Here is a 17,645-nt window from a genome sequence, read left to right as displayed (position 1 = left end):
ATAGCTATTAGCTGGACTAGCTAATAGAAGGAGGAGCATGTCTAACACTCTTTGAGGTATGGCAGCTTCTGGAATTATACTGCTAACTGTGTGTGTGTGTGTGTGTGTGTGTGTGAGTGAGAGAGCGAGAGAGAGAGAGAGAGAGAGAGAGGCAGAAACACCTACCAGCACAGTGTAAATGTGTAAACATCTGTAGACAGGTGAGAAGTCCACCAGGTCCTGCGCTGTAAGAACCTGTCAAACACATACCAGGAAATAAGATTACTGTCAAATTCTCCTTCTAACATTCAGGCAACGGTGCTGCTCCTACAGGCACACATCAACCAATCAAATCAAGTGGAAAGCTATTCAAATCTCCTCTCATTCATTCATAGGAAACAAATATAGAGCCTGACAGGGAGCGCGTGATGTTGCTGACAACTCAATTCCCCATTTACAGACACGGTGCTGAGAAAGCCCTGATATTTATAAACAGTATATAAGCATCCAGTTTTGAATAACACCATTATTTAAGTGCAACCACATCCTGCCACACTATAACACACACACACACACACACACACACAATGCTCCCTGACCTCTTCATCTGCTTCCTCCTCGTCTCCTGTGTCGTCGTCCATCATCAGGCCATTGTGAGTGTGTGTTCGTCCGTTGAGGGAGTACACAGGCTTGGTGTAGTGGCCCATACTGGCCTGCTTTGTTACAGCGCTGTGGAAGGTCCTGTGCTGCTGCGCCTGGAGGGACATCCAACACACACACACACACACACACACACACACACACACACACACACACACACACACAGACCAGTGAGGTGATGAACACCTATCCACAGCTGTTGGGGGAATTGCTAAAGACACAAACTCATACCTGTCTCATGGCCGTCTCTCCAACCTTGTCGGAGTGTTTTCTGATGCTCTCCAGGAAGTCCTTGAGGTCGGACATGGAGATGTCCTTGATTTCCTCCCGCAGTCTGGGTAGGTTTTCGGCCATGATCTGACAGAACCTGTACTGACTGACCCTGCAGAACAAATCCATAAAATACATTAAATACATAAAACATGAATAACAACAGCTTGAGGTCAGCAAATATGATGGTGTCTATATATTCTGCTATGACTCTATAACACAACAATCATGATGCCTGTCGGAGATTTATCCTGTTTCTTCTGTACTTCCTTTTCAACACTGTAACTGTTTAAAAAATGACTGGAGATTATTTAAACCTCCCATCAAATGGCTCATGGGAAAGCTATAAAATGTAGAAGTGTAAATGAGCATAATAGGTAACAAGCTCCCTTTAAGTGCAGTGAATCTAAGCTGTGTAGGACCATGCTGCAAACTTTTCAGAGCCATTTTAAAGCCTACAGTAAGTATTATATCTACTCAAAAGATTTTTAGTGGATCATTCCTTCAAGAACACCTGACGGTATAATCCTACCTGGGGATGTAGACCTTCTCCAGCTGCTCCATGGTTTTCAGCGCAGCATAGTATCTGCAGAAAGAAATGGTAATGTTGGGATAGTGTCTCCTCTGATGATAATGCCTAGAACTCCAGGTTTTAAAGGTCACAGCCAAGGTTACTTTAATTGTCTCCCACAGGAGACAATAATCTTGGACTAAAGAAACTGCTGCATAAAAACCATCATAATAAAAACCATAAGACAAACATATTTCTCTTCACATGCTGCAGGAGTTACCCATCAATACATTTAACTGATAGAGGGACAAACTAATCTCTACAACGACATGTGGGGAGAGGAGGTGTGAGAATTCCCATAATTCCTGTAATAGAATATCAAAAAGTAAACTCTGTCACAGCTCTATAAAAAATGAACATCATCTTCCTGAAGACAGTCCCTGGAAAACTGAGTTTAGGCTGAATCACAAAGCTGCATGTACGTCTCCTGCATTAGATGGTGTAGCAGCGTGACCTGTTATTCTCAGAGCCTATTCTGAAAGCTGCGTTCTAAAGATACTGCAGGCCGTCATAGTGCGCACTTCATCGCGAGGGTTCAGCCTTGGGTCAGTGTGCTGCGCTCCCATCATTAGGCTGATAGGCGGGCTGTGAAGGGATCTAATTGGTCGGTCAGCGAGTGTAAAATGTGTTGTATACAACATGAACAGAAGACAGACTCATAAAGTGTACAGTGAAAAGGTTTGTCAGAGTGCAGGGCACCAGGAAGGGAGGACACAAAGGCTGCAAGTGACAGGACATTGAACAGAATGTGACCTGGGCATCAGCACATACAGTACACATAATAACGCAAACTCATTCCAATACATAGTAACAGTGTATAAGCCATTGTCTTGGCTTGGCCGTGGGCCGTGACAGAGCCGGAGTGAGGGGGGCCTTATTCCGAACAAGGGCACACTGAGGGTCAATTGTCCAGCTAGTGAATGGCCTCTTCCTTTGGTGCACACTAATGAACAAGAAAAGGGGTCATTATTTTCCTGTCTAAAGTGAACTCTCCTCCTCGCTTTTTAAATATAGGCATGGAAATGTGGCCAAACATGAGGTTCATGGGGTGAAAATGAAGTTCAATTAAACCCACAGAGCAGTAGATGAGCATGGAAGGTTAACGGTAGTAAACCTGCAGCAGCGACACTGGATGATTTTACAGATTGGTTTGGTTGGATGTTTGTTTCTCTCTAGCTAAAAGCACCGTGTTGCTGAATGCTGGCCCCTTGTTTCAGTAACACTACTGTTTACTGGAAAGCAAGTTGTAAAAGAAGTGTGTCACTGCCCTCTGTGGTTCAAAGTTTGACCTCTGTCCTGACCACATCCAGCATCACTGATGACAGACCCGATCAGATTAGAGCATGAAGCTTCAGCTGCACAGCCGGACCGCCTGGTTTGTTGACGATTTATGTGTCCACCAGATTGTGGAAGGAGAAAAAACATAGCGCCAGTAGCCTCTGTTGGTTGAAAGGTATACTGTGCAAGTCTGTTAAACCTCTGGCAACACCTCTGGCTTGTCCTGCCAACTAGTCGTGACAATATGCTCTACCCACACCCCCTGCAGCAGTACTGTACTCTAGTACTACAGTACCATGGTATAAGTTCCTATTCCTATAATCTGTTTTTAATATTGCAGCTGTACATGAGTCTGATCTGATTCTGATGACATGCTCTGTGGGACAGATACCTTTTGGATTCCAGCTGCTCCTTTAGTTTGCTGTACATTTCTAGCACTGCAAAACAAGAAGAGAGGAGAACCAGGATCAGCAGAAGGCGTTGTTGGTTTAAGCTATTTACTCTGTGTGAACAGAACTTCACACTACTAACCCAACAATCCCAAAGACAAGACACACAGGCAGTGGCGGTATACCTGGTATACAGAGCTGGAGCTTCTCCACAGTAGTGGCCATGTTCCTCTGCTGGATGCGGCAGCAAATCACCTCCTCTGTCTGAGCCGTCACCTGAGGGAGAGGAGCACATGGCAGAAGGAGACGGTGAGAGAGAGGACACCACTGTTAAGTACTAGGGTTAAAGAACGGTGACGTGTACGTGGAGCTTTGTCTCCTGCGCATTCGTGCATACAGGCACATGTGGACTTACTTACCTCCCTTCCAGCTTCTTGTAGTCGTCGATTAGTGTCCGTCACTTGGCCCTTTGAAAGAAGACACAAACATCTGTTTAACTGCACAGCCTCCACATTCTTTCCTTTTATTCTTTTTTTCCCTGTAAACATGGTTCTTACATTTTTTTTATTTTGAAATACCACACCATTCAGCTGCTTCATCTCCACCTTAAAGTCAACTGGTGATATTCTGTATTTTATTCTTTTATCAACAAATCCCATGTGCGCCCATCATTTCCTCTTCTTTGAGTATCTTGTCATAAACTACAGAGACCAGCTGCATTAATAAATTAACTATATATTTACGAGGATTCTTTAAAGTTTTATGTCTTCAATAAGAACCAATGGGATTTAATGTTGAGACATCCTGGAAAGTTGGAGGTGGTGAAAATGTTCACACACCTAAGACACAATTTAAATGATCCATTTTAGGTTTACTCCACCACTTTCTCTTCGTGAGCACTTGTATTTTTTTCATGTTGAACACTTTTTCAGAATTTATGAATACCTCCGTCTTGGTTCAGCCAAACATGCCGTCCCATGTCTATCTGTCCTTCCTCTCTCTGTCTGCTCCCACTCTCCGTGCCCTCTCGTTTCCCTCTCAACCTCCTTCCCTGTAGCTGCTCAGCCTTGTAATCAGCTCATTGTCCATGAAGGGGCAAGGACAAAGGCAGGAAAATTCAGATTAACCAGGCAGTGGGGACCTAAACCCGGCGCTGGTGCACTGGGCCTTTCATGGGGTTTAATGGCTTGTGACAGGCTCTTTCTCACAGATTCAGTGACAAACTTCTCGATTCTGGACGGGGATTTTTGAACTCTCGGCTCTTGTCACACGGCTGAGAGCCATGACCCAATTGACCAGTCGGCTTTTTGATGACAATCCTTTCAACAGTGAAGCTTTCAAATGAAAGGGGCTGACTACATAATCACTGCTTCTTCTTTTTTTTTTTTTTTTTTTTTTAATTCAGCAAGGGCATGGCACCAGAGCAAGAGTGAGGTGACAATGCTAGAAACTTAACCAAGACTGTTATCTAATATGATAATGATGCACCGGTCCGCTGCCAGGGAGAACGACCTATGACCTTTCCATCACAGGACAGTAATCACCTTTCACCTTTCCACCAAAGCAAACCTACAGCTAGCGACAAGACAGGTAACACCTTTTTGATTCTCATTCATTCTGAACATAAGACAATAATGTTAGCCTTTGTTAGCCCTAACCTTTAGTTAGCTACCTAGCATCGACGGTGCCGGTATCGATCACTCTGCAGTTTAAACAAATCTAATGAATGATTCACAGATAAAATTTTATTTATTTTACAGCTCATGCCGAGGCAGAGACCACCTCTTGTCTGGATGCATCCAAGATCTCACCACAGGTGGGACACAGCTGTTTCTTTCCAACAAAAACGCTTTAGTGTGGTTGACCACACTACAGGCCAAACATCCACGTTCTCAGCTCTACTGCCATGTAGTCCTCTTTTCAGTAATGTCTCTTACCATCAGCTTCTCTGCATCAGTGCGCACTTTGAGAAGTTCTGTGATGGCGTCCACAAAGCCTTGGTGATGGAAATTGCACATCTTCTCAATCTCGCGGTCATGGTTCCTTATCCTGGCATCCAGTTTTTCCATGAAGCGCTTGTGGGCGTTGGGCTGGTCATCGTAAATAGACCTGAGAGTCACGAACGAGGTGAGGAAACAAGGAGGTGGGGGGGTGAAGGAACAAAAGAAAAGGGGGATGAGGCAAGGAGGGAAAACAACTGTTAGAATGAAAAGGATTTGCTCATGTGTTACTTTGCATATCTACATTTATGCATGGGTTACTGCTGTGTGTGATCCAGGTTGTGTGTTGGTCCATACATGGTCTGGTGTGTGTGTATGTATAGAACTGTTCATACAAAATAGCTTTTCTAATCTGTTTTTCAGATGTCTCAGCAAGATTAACTTGCCACACTGTATCTGTCTGTCTCTCAAACAGTCTTGAGGTTCACACACTGACTCTGGGACAGTGCCTTCCCCAACAGGCCATCAGAGGAAACGGAAAAGGATCTGAGAGCTCATTAGTAACATGACCCTTCATTTCACCTGGAGTAACAGCTCCACCTAGTGAAGGCAGAGTAGTGAAGTGCTACTTTCATAAACTGTTAATGAATAATATACAGTTTCTATAAATGAGCAGGGTTATTTTGTGATTCTGTCATTTTTAGATTTATAGAGTTATTTTAAGTAAACCAGAACAAAACAGAGGTCCAAATGAATGATCCAAAAGAGGCAAAGAGGGAGAGTGTACAGCACACAACACCTGATGCAAGACATCTGAGTGATGCCACTGAGCCAAATGATTCCTGCCATATATATAAGAACAGGATTAGATTCTGTCTAACCGCTTAATGTGATTAGGAGACATCTGTGTCAAGCAGATTCCAGAGGGTGGTCCAGAAAAAAGTGGTGGTCTGACACACTTACATCGAGGCCTGCCACTAACATTACTTAAAATCTTTAATAAATACGCTACTGCCATTTTGTATAATTACAGGCAATATATTTCATTCAAGGTAAAGCATATTTTTCACACAAAAGAATTAAATAAAAGCTTTGATCATTTTTTACATTAAAAAAAATAAGATTGGATACTGAAAATAATGATAATATAATTAATAATAAAATGATTTTGGATGCGCAGTTGCTTATTCGTGTTTTTATACAAGTGCAAATTCTAAAACTTCTCCTGTCTGGCAAATTAATTTGACAAAGGTTCTATAAGCACTGCATTTTCTATTAAACAGGATGTTTACAGGAGCATTACAGTCAGTTCTGCAGGCTTAAATTTAGTAAAAAAAAAAAAAAAAATCAGGCAGCTTTTCAAAAAAAACAAACAAAAGTGATGCATTCTTTTTTTTAAATGAAATTGCAGAAGCAAGTGAAAATTGCAAGAATAGAAAATTTGAAAGAATTGCGATTTTTTTTGTATAATTCCTTAAAAAATCACATCAGATTTGATATTTTGAACTAAGCTCTCTGATCACGTTAAAGCATTATGAGACTTTTTATTCCTCAAACTATTTTCTTTATCTCACACACACACACACGATTTATCAAGCAAACACACAAACATGCCTCCATCACTGTGATATAAACTACACTAACCATTTGATTCTTTTAGCATTTGAGTTGCAATAGATCTGGATTCAACAGCCTCTGTCGTCCACACGCTTCAGTCATTCTCTAGGTGTGTTTTGTGGTCCACACACTACTAAACAACACCCCCCCCCCTGAACATCACAGATTTTAGATCGTAAAATGTGAGACGTTTGTGTCACGCACGTCGGCATCTTCCCAACCAGAAACCAGCGAGAAGGGTAACTTTCACATTTTCTTGTTAGGGCGTGTTATTGTTAGATTCTTGTTAGATGAACAAGTCCTGAATCAGTGGAGGCAGTGGAGGATGGAGGCGGTTGGATTTGAATATTTGGTTTTCTCCTGGCTTTTAGATATGTTCCTGTCTCGCTTCATTTGTCCTCTCCTTCAGATATGGAAATGTTAGTTGTCAGTTGGCTGACACTGGTCGTAAAACGTGTGACCAAAAGCTCAACACCGCAAACAGTTTATTCAAAATGCACCTGCATTTAGCTGCCAACCCCAACATGCTGATATGGCCTGATAGAAAAGGGAGATGAAGGCTAAGATTGAAACATCAAAACATATGCCAGGGTATTGTGGCTTGGCTGTGTCAGACAACCATCTTTGCGTGCGGAAAACTGACCGTTTTCCGTTGTTTTGTTTTTTTTTTCAGTTTTAGTAGCAAACATAGAATTACAACGTCCAACAAATATCCATTTTCGCTTATGTTTCCTCAGAATAATTAACCCATCTTCATGAGGAAACCTATTTGCTGTCCCAACGTAATGAGATACTAAACTCAAAAGTCTATTTTTCAAAAAAAACAAAAACAAAAACTATGTCTGCTCTCAGCATCCACTTGCGCAAGTAAGATACTTAGCCCTGACTGGTTTCTATATCAGTTACGAAATCAACTAAATTTGTATGTAGTATATGTCTCCATTCCACATCAGAGAGCACCTGGTTCATTTTTACTCAGTAAAATCTCCATCTGACTGTGTATCTTGGTCACAATTTGTTAAAAAATAAAAAACTAAGGCATTTTTACCAGGGTTGATGTTTATGATATGTGTCTGATATATCTTTATCATATTCTAGTTATCACTTCAGCCTGTGGGCTGTACTATAACTGACTCTGGATCATAGTTTGGACAAAACAAGCAAAGAACTGGTAGATTAATTAATAATAAAAATGTCTGCTGCTATACATGTTAAACTGAGATTGAATAGAGCTATAATAAGAGAATTAAACTTAATGCCTCCACAGTCACTCCCACGGGGTCAATGAAGTGTCAGACTGTTCATTTTGTTGAGCACGCACAGACACGCAAGTCATGGGAGGGGCTGAAGGTGCTGGATGCGGCTGACCGTTTTTGTGATTTCCAAAGTACTAACTAGTCTAATTAGTTCTACGGAAATCCAAAATGCGAACAAAAACTAAAAAAAATATTATAAACATGACACTGTGAAATAATCCAACACAATTTGAAACTAATCTCCTGCTTCTTTTCACTGAGAGTGAACAAAGTTTATTTTAGGTCATTTCTGTTTCATTCAAGTTTTTATTTCCTTTTAAAAAGCTGATTTTTTTTCCCCCCATGGCTGTTTTTTTTTTCCAGTCAGTTAGGGCAGAGGGGACAGCAATTTATGTGAATCATTTAATTCACCAGTGTATTCATATTAACTTCACAATGCAATGCTTATATATGCTGTCTGTATCTTTTCATCATGTCTTTTTTTTTATTTAATATGGGAAATATGGGATTGCCATAAAATTAATCTATATAACACAGATGCTGAGTGTTGATGCTGTGTTGTAGCTTTCTACTGCTAATTCATCAGTTTTGACTGACTTTAATCTATAACCGCCCCCCCCAACAATTAAAGATAAACTGTAGAACAGCAGATGGAGAAAGAATAAAGTAACTGTCATTTATCCAATTTTCCATGAGCAGTTGACGGACAAACAAAAAGACAAACAGACGTGCAAGAAAAAACTTGATAAAAAAACTGATAACCACCAACCGGAACATCCCCAAAATCCTCATATCAACTACTGATTAGTCTCTTTAGAGATCTGAAAAAACCCCCTGTATTAGTACTACAGTAGACCACAAGCTTCACACTGCTGTTTTTAACTGGTCCAAATTTGATCTTGTTGATGGAGAATTTTTTTGTAAGCATGGATCAATGTTCATCTAAAAGCTATCAAATTAAATGTGGTGCTCCTAAAGCTCCGAAAACATTTCCAGACTGTATGAACAGAGCCGTTCTCTCTAATCTATTACAAATGTTGGATCTATGAAAAATAGATCCAAGATTTTTTTGTTATAGATTTCAGTAACAAAATTAGTGTAGATTAAGAACTATGAGGTAGAAAATTAGCCATTTACAATAAAATTGAAACAAAATAAAATAGTAATAAAAACAGTTAAAACACCAATTAAAGACAGGCCTTCTTACACAAATCTGCTTTGAGAAGTGATTTATAAGATGTCATAGACTCTACAGGTGTCACTGCAAAAGCCCGGTCTCCCTCAGTCTTGAGGTGGGAATTAAGGACACCCAGGTGTAGGGTCCTGCCTGAGGATCTGAGACTGCAGTCCACCATTCTTTTGCATGGTCTGCACCAAGCGGACTACAAGCAGACTAGAAAGTAGAACAATAAGGACAACTACTAGTCAGTGGTGTCTGCAGCTGTCCACAAGGAAGTATAACGGAGGCTTAAGAATCTTCTGGTGGACTAGTGTTTGGTTACCCTGTACAGTCTGCACTGAGTTGAACTCTCTGTTCAGTACCGATCGGCTGGCCGCTGTCAGTACAGCAGGTCTGTATATGTCAGTGACTGTGATCAGTTATTTCACATCAGAGCACAGAGCCACAGATCTGCCTCTGTGTTTTCCTCTAATCCTGTGATCCCACCATCTATCCTACAACTCCAACTGCAATCAGCGTTCATTAAGCCTTATTGTTTCTATGTCTTCATGAGTTGGTGGCAAGTGTTTGTGTAATCTGAGGTTCTGTAAGAGCAATCAAAGTTTAATGTATTACTGCTGAAACGGTTGGTTGTGACAGACCCAAATCATGAGTGTTGTGCAAGAAAACCACTTTTCCCTGCAGGTCTTTGTTTCAGAGGCTCTCATCTTGACATGCGTTCATGTTGAAGCATTAAAGCACCCAAAACAAACAGACAGACAGACAGGCAAAGAAATGGCTCGGATAACATAACTAAATAAACAAAGCTTGGTCCAGATCCATATTTCTGTCAGTCTGTCATGTTTTATCTGTCTGCAAATCTGTTTGTTTGACAATCTCTTTATCTGACAGACTTATGCGTAGGTGAGAGTCTTGCGCAGGCTTGAGCTGTGCACGTTGGAGCAGTTAGTCCACTCAAGACAAACGTCCAGCAATTATTAAAACTATTTTATTTGGAAGTCTTTAGATCCCCTTCTGATATACCTGCATGGAAATGTACTAAAGCACAGGTGCATGGGGGATTGTGGGCTGCTAATTTACATCCACTTTCCACAGCCACCTACACAGAATTTAGTAAACGTGGCTTAAAATGGAAATCATGGTGGACTTAGGGTCAGCTGAGCACTGCGGTTGTTCTGTTACAGATTTAACCACAAGATTAATAAAGACACCGTTAAGTCGGCCATTATTATTTTCTGCTTCTTGACACCATCAGTCATTGCTGAATATGTATCAGCTGTTCCAGTTTTGTTTGTGTAATCCAGTGTTAATTTCATTAAAGAAAACTTTGATGGAAAAAAAAAAATGTTCACGACAAAAAAAAAGACTTCAAATTAAAATAAAAAGCGAGATTTGAAAATGAGAAATGATGAACATATTTTACTTTTTTTTGTGGAAACACACAAAAAAAAAACAGACAAATGAAGAATCACACACTGTAGCCTGGCTCCTGACTGTCATCCTCCATTGGCCAAAAGTATCACTTTCACGTTCAGAAGTTGATTTAGCTGCTTGACTGGTTGAACCACCATTGATAACAAACATCTTGTATTCAGCTCTAAATCCAGACAAAACTGGAGTTATTGTATTTGGCTTTACCTTGGCCTCCAGGTCTACTGTAAGGAACCGCAGGATCATTTCTGACCAGGACATGTCCTTTGTCTCACATAGAAAACAAGCCTCTAGGACAGCCTCCTAACATCTGTACAATACTTTGAACACTAGAAACATCCTGTGTCAAAACGATGCTGAAAAACTAATCTATGCATTTGTTACCTCAACACTGGACCACTGGAATTCCTTAATATCAATATGTCACACTAACTCAGTGAAAGTCATTAATAACTGAGCTCCACTCTTATCTTAAAGACCTCATATAACCCTCTTATCCCAACACTTCACTCTCCAAATACAGGCTTACTCATGGATCATGGGGTTTCCAGGAGTAGAATGGGAGGCAGAGCCTTCAGCTCTCAGGCTCCTCTCCTGTGGAAGCAGCTCCCAGTTTGGGATCTGGAGGCAGACTCCCTCTCCATGTTTAAGATTAGGCTTAAACCCTATAGTTAGAGCTGACTCAGGTGAGCCCTGAACCATCCCCGCTATGGGCCGAGGCTGCTGGGGGAACTCCCATGATGCACTGAGCACTTCTTCTCTCTTTTTCCTCTCTCTCTCTCTCTTTCTACATGCATTTATACCACACTACAGCAGGTTATTAACTTTATGTCTCTCTTTCCTGTAGTTTCCTCTCCTCTGCTTCCACTACTCAGCTCTCATCATCACCGTTATCCATTTTATTATAATAATAATAATTAATATTATTATCATTCATACAACCAGTCTGACAGTGCTCGAATACATCAGTATATATAGTACAGTCGTTCCTGGCCTCTCTCTCCCCCTTCTCTCTCTCCTCTCTAACCAGTGGAGGCAGATGGCCGCCCACTGTTCTGAGTCTGGTTCTGCTGGATGTTTCCTGCTGTTAGTTTTTCCAGAGGAGTTTTTCCTCTCCACAGTACTTGTTCATGGTGGGAACTGTTGGGTCTTGTTTTAATAGTGCAGTGTGTTCTATAATAAAGTGATTTTTATGTTACTATTTTTATTCATCATGTTACATGTTGTTGGCTTCGTTAGTGACTTCAAAATGTGACTCAGAAAACATGCTTAGTCAAGAAACTTCAAAATGAGATGCATGCAACTGACGGGTTGCTCAAACCACATTTCTTAATGTGAGTTACAATACAAGGCCACACCTCAATAAGCCTGCCTAGGTTCCTACATTTAAACCCTGGGGTTAAAGATATCGTCCACACATCTGACACAAAAATAGGAAAAAAAAAAACTTTCTTAATATCAATTGTAAGAAAACGTTATTATACAATTTAAAATTGGCTGAATGTACAGCAGGTCTGCTTCAACATAATATATCTTAGATTCTAATTTTAAAAAAAAGACCTACATATTTCAGTAAAGGACATTATAAGTCACTACAGTGGTTAAACATTGTTTACAGGATTCAGTATCTCACAGCAAGACATGTATAAATGCTTAAATGCCCAGGAACCAGCCTATTAACAGGCGTCTGAATGTACTACAGACCAGCGGCGGTGTAATACTCTGCAGAGTCAAAATTCATACAAAATTCTAAATTGAAAGAGGAAGGATGGATAAATGCATTTAATAATCTACTGCATATTTACAGTTTGTATAATGAGTAATATTTGAGTAAATCTGGTCTAGTAAAATTAAATATGTATAATTTGTTTTATGGCAAAATAAAACCAAACCAAAACCAACAGTGTCAAGTAGGGATGCCTTCTGAGGCCTGGTTCTGAATGGGGACTGTTCACTTCCCTATTCAGAGAATGTAAAAACAGTGCGATATATGGTTGTACATGCAGGCTTTTCTCTACTTTCTCTTTCTTCTCTCTGTCTACACACACACACACGGAAAGACAGACAGACAGACAGAGTGGGAGGAGGCCACGGCAGAAAGAGACAAACAGTTTAAAGCTTGTTTGAATTTTCACCTGTTTCATGATGACAATATTCATTAATACATCTCAGTATTAGTACTGAACAGTAATACCTGTGCTGTACAGTTTCACATGGTTAAAAGTCAAAGTAATAATCATCTCAGCGAGCTGAATTGCTTGGATGGATCTGATGTGCACACCCAACCCACACCATTCTGTCATTCGGTCTTTTTCCATGGAATTTTGCAGTTGAATCTAACCGTAAGTACAGCTGTTATAACAACAAAAAATTCACAGTAAAAGAACTAAAGAAAACAATGGAAAAAAAAAGGAAACAATGAAAGTATTGTAGTCTGTGTGGTTGTGTCATGTAGGAAAATAAATGGACGAGAATGAGCCAAAAATAAATATTAAATCTGACTCAATATCAGGAAACACAATTATTACACAGAATCAGAAGGAAATAATATGATCATGACGTCTCTACATTTGACTGAGCTCTTCAACTTTCCCGCAAGAAATATTGGCACTCATTTAACAAAGAGGCTCTAGATTAAAGGGCATCCTGACCCCTTTGGGCCCTGGGTCTATGCCCAATAGGCCCTTTTAGTAATCCATGTCTATACATATATTTCTTGTTTAACTTAATTTTTATTTTAGCAATATTTACCAATTGTCTCCAAATGTGTTATGTTCATTAACCTATTCTACTTTTTCAGACTCAATATACCAAAATCTTTAACACCCTTGCTCTGACAAACCATACTCACACACCCCGTCCATTAGACTTTACGTCTGCGAAGCAACAAGGCGGCCAACGGTTGGAGACATTTTGTTAAACAAATGAGACCCTGCTTCACCTTATCAAATGTCTGAGCTGCCAGAAGACAAGTGTAAGGTAGAATCTGATACCACAAGTTCACAGTGATGACTATGTTTTAGAGCTGTAAGAGAAGGAGCTTTCTCTCATTCCATATCTGTTTTAGGTCTGCAAAGAATGCCTTTTTATTTGAAATTTGAACATTCATTCTAACATGTGGGGAAAGTTAATATTTTATTCTATATAAATAAAACCACAACAAATCTGCGGACTGACCTGCTAGCTTGCAACCCAAGTGAGGTAGAGGTGAGGCACCATGTACAAGCAGTGCAAAACCTTGTCTGACTGCCTACTATTCAGCACACTAAGCAGGTCCCTCGCCAGAATCTTATGTAAAATATCATCACCAACAAAACAGCAAGACATATACAAGGATATGAAGGCAGGCGGAGGGTGGTGGTCGGGGTGTGCACATCCAAATTTATTCTCCAAAAATCCAAAAGTCTGAACTAACTGCATATCATTTATAATTCTTTCAAACCTAATTTTTGGAAAACATGACAGCCCAGCAAATAATTATTACTTTCATTAATGATAAATCTTTTTTTCTTATCATTATTATTATTATTATCTCTATGTGGAACCTACATTGTGTTATGCTCTCTTTCTTCCTGTGTCTTAAAATTTAACCAGATTTCCTTACAATGGAAACTGGCTAATGTTTAGTGCTCTTGATGACTGATTGCCATAGAACTCCTCAAGGAATTGTAGCTAAGATCTATGTCTGATATAATGATCAGCACAACACATGCAAACTGGACACAAGCACGTCCAAGCAGCCCAGTAATCATCAGTCTCCATGTTGCCATATGAGCTTCCTCTTTCCTGCTATCAATAATTGAAAGCAGGTGGATGTTGAAACAAATAGATCACTCTCTTCCTGCTTCCTGTGAGGACAGGAAGCAAACTTCAGCCAGTCTGAATATGCTTTATCATTCTACCTTCCAGTATGTGAAAAGTCATACCACTCACCCCTAGATACATATGTATTAGACAAAACACTTTAATAACTTAATCTTTTACAACTTCCTCTTTTTATCTACGTGTTAATCCACACCCAGAAGAAGGTGTACACAACTGCCAGGCCACACTGCCTCAAACAGCCAATACCTAATACCTAATAAAAGGAAGTGCAGTTACTTGCATCGAGCACGAAAAAGAAATTAAGTTTTAATAAGTAAAATGTATGCAAACATCACAACACCTCCAGTTAACTCTGGTGTTAGGGTGGGCTTGTTGGTTAGGAGAACTACCCCATTTAGCCCATGTCTGAACCCTGCAACTGCCCCTAAGTCCAGTCCTGTTCTTAAATTACAAATAATTCAAATGCGTTTACAGATAAACACAAGTACACATCACCATCACTGGAGACAGCTGCAGCAGCTGCAACTGCAGTTTACTCAAGTAAAGGACAGGACTTAGATATGACAACTGATTTTTATGATTCACAACCACTACAGTCAAAACAGAAACCATCACAAGGTCATTTCAGTTTAGCTTCTTTTTTTTCAGCATTTGCCCTTCCTAAGCCACATAATTAGGCTGCTGTAACAAGCACTCTGTTTAACTACATAGGCTCATGACCTATTTTGGACACCAAAAATGGAAATATTGGCCAATAAGGTGACAAGTCTGGACCCCTGAATACAATCAGGCAAAAACTGGAGCAACTCAGAACAACACCAGCAGAGATTTTTTTTCTGTGCTCAAATTACATATTAACAGCCCAAGATCGTTAAGGAGCCAATGGCCTGGTACAAGGCATAACTGACATTTTATGACAACCAACCTAGATCACCTATGCTGTTAAAAGAATGACAGTGCTGATAACATTATAAAAGGATCATTTAAGAGGTAAATACCTTTAGAGCATATATACATCAGATTCCCCAGCTATGCTGAAAGACCACCATAGTTTGTCTTCACAGTGTGTGAGAGAGGTAGAGGCATTCAGCTGAAGCTGAATTCATTCTATTAAACTAATGTCATTCACTATGGCCTCGGAAGCTAACTTGGTAGCTGCCTACCATAACCAAATGCAGTATGCTAGAGAACGTTAGCTTGAGCGATTCAACATCCCATTTCACCGTCATCCAAGCTCTTTGGTCAGCACAACACAACACCACACCAGGGGGTCAACATGACTCATCCAGCCTTGGTATAGTGTAATGTCAGTAGCGTTAACCTTCTATTTTTGCTGAACAACTAGCCAAAATTGTTAGCTCCGTTAGTTAACATCCGTAAGATGTTCAGCCCCACAGCCACACCCACAAATGATGTTTACATTTTTGACAGGTCACCAGCCGTCCATCAGTACACAGAACTTGGAAAATCCCGCACAAGCTCAATTTTTCTAAAGGTGCATTAAACTGTGACTGAAACACTGGTCAACGTTAGCTTGTTAGCTAGCAAGCCAGCTAGGCTCATGCCCCGTTTCAACACCATATAGCATGTTGGCAAGAATTGCTAACGTTAGCCTGCCGGTGGCTAGGTTAGCTAAGCTATCTCATGAACAAAAGGTCTGATTATGTACGTGATGCAACCAAACACGGACATATTATGATTGGTAAGCGCTCTCTAAGAAGCCATATATTCTTACCGGAGAGTGGGACCGACACAAGCCGTGTCGGTGCTCTCAATTTCCTGTAAAATCCGCTCGTGCTCCGTTATACACTCCAGGGTTTCATTCTCCGCCATGATTGTTATGTGTGTATTGTGGCTACCACTGCAGCTACAGCTACAGAGTCCAGGTCAGGATCTGGTCTGTGGGGGGCGCACTACAGCTGTAGTCAATCCCGGGACAGCAGCTTTGTTTCCTCCACGCATCCCGTACAATACAATTCTTGCTGTGACCTTTTACCCCCAAAAATACCTATAGACCTTTATCCAAAAATACTGTGGCTACATAATTGAATTGCAGAATTTATGTCAGTAATATGGCAGGTATATAATGTATATTATAATGAAATTGGTTATCCTGTTTTTCATAATAACAAACGAATGAACACACTGGACAGACTGCTTCGTTATTAATGCAATAACTTTAAATAAAATCACATTTAATTTTATTGACATGAGACCTGATACTTAATGACAGACAACGCAGCATTTGCATCTTTATTGAAATAGTACTTTACTGCCCGAGTAAAGCACTTTTATTGATTAAGGATAATATTGCAATTTCACATTGTCGCCTTTAAATCAAAATATAGATTTATAGACTCAATCCATCACATGATTGAAGCCTGACAAGTGATACCTGAGGCAAAAGGCTATATTTATGCAGCTCATAAAACTAATTCCTGTCTGTGTTTAAAATGTTTTTAAAACTAAACCTTTGGCATTTTAAGTAAATCTAATAAAAGCAAACACATTTGTTTCCCTCTCAAATACAGTGCATGCAAGCTTCCATACAGATCATCTCTTGATTCCTGATGTGCATGTTAAGATCAATCAGCATTTTACATCGCTCACTTTGTAAATCAGATTAATGACTCCACCGTCAGTTGCTGCCAGCAGATGAAATTTAAAAAACTGTGTCCTGAGTTTACCTTAAGGTGGTTCCTAGTGGAAGGTCCACAGACTCTAACTCTGCAAAAATATTCCCAAAAGCTTTCTCCTCTTCTTTGTTGTCGTCTTCGCTTTGACTGGGGGGGTCAGGTAAAGCAGCATGGACCCTGTCACCGGCCATTTCTCTCTTCACACTTGAAGTATGAGGACTAGCTCTCTGCATGTGTGAGAGAGAAGGACACCAGGAACTGTGTCTTTGTGTGTGTGTGTGTGTGTGTGGTGAATTCCAGGGCACCTGCTATGGTCAGCAGAAAAAGAGGGTGCAACAGGAAAAAGAGGCCTTGTGATTCACCGGACTTTGAAACCAACAGCACTAACTTCAGTTGCCCTGTGTGTTAACATTTGTCTCGTCTACTGTAAACCCTGAAGAAATGTAATAAGAAACCTGGTCTGTTGGCTTTAACCCAACAGATACACATTTAAAACACAGCAACGATCAGACAACAGATTAGATACTGATTAAATGAATGAATGAATAGTGTGAATCTAATACTAGATTGTGTATCAGAGGCAAAAGGTTTGGGTGCTAAAGAATTAATTAAA

The 17,645-nt window shown here is 40.3% G+C and overlaps 1 protein-coding gene across 7 annotated transcripts in view; it reads right to left on the bottom strand.

Annotated features, from left to right (window-relative positions):
* Window positions 1-17,265, bottom strand: part of exoc6 (exocyst complex component 6) — a 34,070-nt gene extending 16,805 nt beyond the window's left edge. For 3 of the 7 annotated variants that reach the window (XM_041067096.1, XM_041067097.1, XM_041067098.1), the window contains exons 1-9: window positions 17,084-17,223; window positions 5,085-5,256; window positions 3,567-3,614; window positions 3,333-3,423; window positions 3,150-3,195; window positions 1,442-1,495; window positions 871-1,021; window positions 579-734; window positions 166-234 (exon numbers count right to left, since the gene is read on the bottom strand). In XM_041067096.1, coding sequence (XP_040923030.1) covers window positions 166-234; window positions 579-734; window positions 871-1,021; window positions 1,442-1,495; window positions 3,150-3,195; window positions 3,333-3,423; window positions 3,567-3,614; window positions 5,085-5,256; window positions 17,084-17,223 — 927 coding nt within the window. Of the gene's footprint in view, window positions 1-165; window positions 235-578; window positions 735-870; window positions 1,022-1,441; window positions 1,496-3,149; window positions 3,196-3,332; window positions 3,424-3,566; window positions 3,615-5,084; window positions 5,257-16,131; window positions 16,236-17,083 lie in introns of those variants that run through there. The other 4 variants (XM_041067099.1, XM_041067100.1, XM_041067102.1 and 1 more) reach the window with 2 other exon arrangements.
* Window positions 17,266-17,645: the final 380 nt, after the last annotated feature.

The sequence above is a fragment of the Toxotes jaculatrix genome, chromosome 21 (assembly GCF_017976425.1).
Source record: "Toxotes jaculatrix isolate fToxJac2 chromosome 21, fToxJac2.pri, whole genome shotgun sequence".
Taxonomy (NCBI): Eukaryota; Metazoa; Chordata; class Actinopteri; family Toxotidae; genus Toxotes; species Toxotes jaculatrix.
The sequence above is the reverse complement of the archived record's forward strand: the minus strand, read 5'-3'. Positions and strand labels throughout refer to the sequence as shown.